At 36.3% G+C, this 4355-nt stretch overlaps 1 protein-coding gene across 2 annotated transcripts in view; it reads right to left on the bottom strand.

The window, feature by feature from the left end:
* Positions 1-1100: 1100 nt before the first annotated feature.
* Positions 1101-4355, bottom strand: part of LOC107673044 (plakophilin-1-like) — a 24802-nt gene continuing 21547 nt past the window's right edge. The window contains exons 13-14 of one of the 2 annotated variants that reach the window (XM_016466489.1): positions 1404-1495; positions 1101-1313 (exon numbers count right to left, since the gene is read on the bottom strand). In XM_016466489.1, the coding sequence (XP_016321975.1) occupies positions 1415-1495 (81 nt within the window). In that variant the 3' untranslated portion in view covers positions 1101-1313; positions 1404-1414. Of the gene's footprint in view, positions 1496-4355 lie in introns of both variants that reach the window. The other variant, XM_016466481.1, reaches the window with a different exon arrangement.

Below are 4355 nucleotides of genomic sequence, written 5' to 3'. Positions count from 1 at the left end.
ACATTCACAATTTAACTTTTAACTGATTTTTACGTAGAAAGGGCGACAGCGCACCGCATCAAAAGAAATGATCATTCCATGACCGCTGACCGCTGGCCAAATTAAAAAACGAAACTAAAATTAAATAATCTTTGAGAGCAAGGGGGCCCCCTGGTGTTTCGGGGGCCCTACGCAGCTTGCGTATTTTGCATATAGGGAGGATCGGCTCTGCTCGCGCACACACGCGGAGACGCGAACAGAAACTTCTTGTCAGCGCTGCCTCGCAAATTTATCAATAAAATAGTTTCGCTGCTGAAAAGCTACATGACATTTCTCAAGGTTCTTGAAGCAGTTTAACTGAAAGATTCGTTATTAGTAAACGCTGCTGCGGAACGCTGCTGAGAGACGCACAGAAGCAAGTATTCACACGCGCTTAATCTCTCTCTCTCTCCCTCTATCTCTTTCGCTCTCTCTCTCTCTCTAATAACCGCATTAGACTGCATTAATAACTGCATTAGCCTGCATATCAATGGCTCAAGCCTCCATTATCTAGACGTTTTGGAATTTGCAACGGAAGGTTTGGGATGAGGTGCGTAAAAAATGAGTTCAACACACGAGATTTCAGGACGGAAACATGTCAAATGTCTTGAAACAAATCATCTGAACAATGTCTTGATGTGTGGTTGTGACTCCAGGCCGTACTAATACAATTATTAGAGAAATAATGCACTCCCGAAGTGGTTATTATGTGGCCACGTCATCGCGCCTATTAATGGAATGGTCTTTCTCAGTTCTCAAACAAATTAAGAACTACATTCGATTTTTATTGACAACGCAATCGCTTATTGCGATAGAAAACACTGTAACGGTTTAAAAAAAAAAGAAATATTTTTGTTTGCTTGGGTGGTAATATTAGGCCTAACATATTAATAGGGAAGGGGGGCCCAAAAATTTGTTTAGCCAATGTCACGAAAAGAGGAAAATCCAGCCCTGGCCGCAGATGTGCTGAAGTCATTCAAAGCAGGGGCTTCTACACTTCCAACTAATTTCTGACAGTTGTAATCTTCTTTCGTGCTACAGTGGTTACTGTATTTGATCACTGCTTTCAACAAAATAAAGTTTTTTGTTGTTGAAATGCCTTGGTTATTTTGTCAAACATGTTCGTTTAGCAGTGGAATACCCACAGCTAATATTCCTTCAAATTTTGAGCGATGAAGATTAACAATATTTCAGAAAAAATCAAGTATTTATAGATTGGTCTCTAATTTTGATCTCCACTGTATGAAGGCAGGACAGTATTCTGAAACTCTGTGGCTTCCCGCAGAACTGCAAAACTGAAATACAAAAAAAAATCATATTAAGTAGGAGTATGAAAGGTTTCAGAATCAAGGCAATAAAATAAAACAAACTATCTTTCCAGTCACTTGCACATCTCTCAGTAGCCTTTCATGCGTGTCGCTTCCTCGTACGCTGTAGCAGTGACGGCATTTATAAACGTGTCCTTTTTCATCCCTTGCTGCAAAAGAATAAAAGGTCAAAACTATAAATGGAGCATCATTGCCCTTTCAAAATCACACACACATCACAATCATAATTAACAGTGTGAAAGCTCTCAGAACCAAATGCATGTCGTGGTTTCCACTGAATCACTGCTTCATAATCACGTGTTCATGCATGCATGTCTGTCTGAGCTCCTGAGCTTCAGCATGTGCTAAAGTCAGACGTAACTGAATGTTTCACTACTGACTGACTGAGGAGCAGGAATGGAACATCAGACGAACTTAATATTCACAACAACTGCATAAACTGTTTGTAATAGTCCTCCTGCCAATAGGTTAAAAAAAATCAGAATTGCATCAACAACATGCAATGCTGATTAGTCTAATTAAATTACAGTCAATCACATATATCAATATATTTGGCATCTTCTGTTCTGCTGATCTGCAAAAAAATTATTTGTCATTTATTAAATATTTATTTATTTCCTAACTTGATGATGCTCAGTTCAAAAACATCAATAAAAATTATTTTTTTTTCTTTCAGAAAATAGGAATTGAGATTTTTCAAATTATATATGCATCAGCTTTAATGTATATTTAATGCATAAAATAAAAATAAAAATAGTCAAATGTCAAAAGTTTTAATGACAAAATTAAGTATTCAAAATGCATCATTTAACTTACAATCTGCAAAGGAATAGAAAAATATGTTCAAATACTCTAATGAACTTTAATATCAAAGAACTTTACATAAACACAAGTTTAAGATTTTTTTTTTTTTTTTCTGTTGCTGTTTGGTAGTAAATCCCCGCAGATGTACCAGAAAACATCTGGGTCATGTTTGCATTTTCTTCTGTCACTGGGTATAATTCCAATATAAATATGAATATTATATTACTAGAAATTATTATTCTCCTGTTATTGCAAATATCTATAAATGCAAATTTATGCATCACAACATTATAATTTAAAGTATGAAAAATGGATATTCATTTTAAGATTTGCTACATTTCACAGGGTTATTAAATTATTAGGGTTTTTAAGATTACATTTAAGTGAGCACTAGATGATGACAAAGCTCATTTAAACATAAAAATCAGGGAAATGAGCGAAATTAAATAGCCAGTATCAATTAAATTATATACTGATACATTTAAAAATCTCTAATATAAGATGTTATATGTAAGTTTCTAATATAAGTTTTGGACCAATGAGATGTCAGTGTGGGCGGAGCTACACAACCTCATGCTACTGAAATACAAACGAATGATAAAATGACCTGCTTCTCAATGGCTGCTTTTGCTTAAAAACTCAGATTAACATGGATCCAGACAGCTTTATTGCGATGTAAGCCTAAAGATCGAAATCAGCATCATGTGATCAAAAACATGGCTGCTGAAATGCCAATATACACAATGTGGATTATAATTATAGTCCATGAGCATGTGGTATACTGTATGTTCGAATGTGTTTGTATGTTCCAGTATACGAGTTAGAGTGTGTGTGTGTGTGTGTGTGTGTGTGTGTGTGTGAGTGGGTGTCGGAGGGTCACATTGGGAGGAGTGTGTTGTGTGAAAGGCGTTTGCTCCGCCCAGAAAGAGCTCCTAAATCGTCTCCCTGGATTCCTCTCTTATCCCGTTAAACCTCTTCCAAGGTTGGGTGGAGTACATGTCAGGGCCTGGAAGTGTGTGTGTGTGTGTGTGTGTGTGCGTGTGAATATTCACACAAGCAAGTGAGAGTCTTGTTTGATGTGTAAACTACCATACAGACAGAAGGATGGATCGCAGCCTGGGGATTTTCTTTTTCTTATATATTTTTTTTCCTGCATTGAGGTAAAAGCGCCACATGTGTGTGTACACACCTTACCACACCCTTCTTTCTTAAAACCAGATGTTGCTTCCTTTTTCTTTGCCCTCCCATCTTACACCCTTTCAGAATGAGGAAATATTCATGAAAATATACCTTCACTCTTCCTCTGATATCATTAACAGTGTAGCGAATCAGCTCATGGGGAAATATGAATAATTAATCATAACTAGTTATAATTAATTATAAATATTTAGATCCACTGTAGATATTTAGCTTGACCTCTCAGGGTCAACTGTCTGTCAATTCTAAGAACGTTAATTTCCTGGTTAAGGGAAATAACTTTCTTACTGTACAATTCTACAAAGAGCTTGTAGCATAAATCTGCATGATTAAGTGACTCCAGTTACGAGCAAACAATGAACAACGTCAAGTGTGATACAAGTAAGACTTTATTAACCACATAAACACTTAAAACTAGTCTAACATACTACATAAACACTTAAACTGGTCTAACATACACATACACACACACACACATGGTATAGGAAAGGGTTAAAGCTTAACTCGGTAAAGAGGAGGGAGAATAAGAATAGGAAGTTATGGAACCATTTGCATATTCAGCAGATTTACAGCCTGAAGGAAACATCAGATTCTTAGTTCAAACACACCTTTGTAAAAAGGTGCAAATGATACCTAATGTATCACTGTGGTCATTCGCAGACATCCTGGCGCCCAGTCTATTGGGTGAGGGGTCTGTGACGACTTGTTAATCTAATGAATAACTGATTTGTTAAATCAATTGAAAAATTGTGTTTTTGATTGGTCCAGACGCTACAACAGCATCTTGTGATTTACCACTTTGAACAAACGTTTCTTAGGTATGTTGTTTTATCCTAACAATACAGCTCCAATTTAATTTAATTGAACAGGCGAATCCTACAAATCTGCCAAGAACATGTTTGAGTACCAAAATTAAATTGGTTTGGGGACCGACTCTCACTATTATTAAAGGGGTCATATGATGCTAAAAATAACATTATTTTGTGTATTTGGTGTAATGAAATGTTT

This window comes from Sinocyclocheilus anshuiensis, unplaced genomic scaffold (genome assembly GCF_001515605.1).
Source record: "Sinocyclocheilus anshuiensis isolate Anshui unplaced genomic scaffold, SAMN03320099.WGS_v1.1 scaffold453, whole genome shotgun sequence".
NCBI lineage: Eukaryota > Metazoa > Chordata > Actinopteri > Cypriniformes > Cyprinidae > Sinocyclocheilus > Sinocyclocheilus anshuiensis.
The sequence above is the reverse complement of the archived record's forward strand: the minus strand, read 5'-3'. Positions and strand labels throughout refer to the sequence as shown.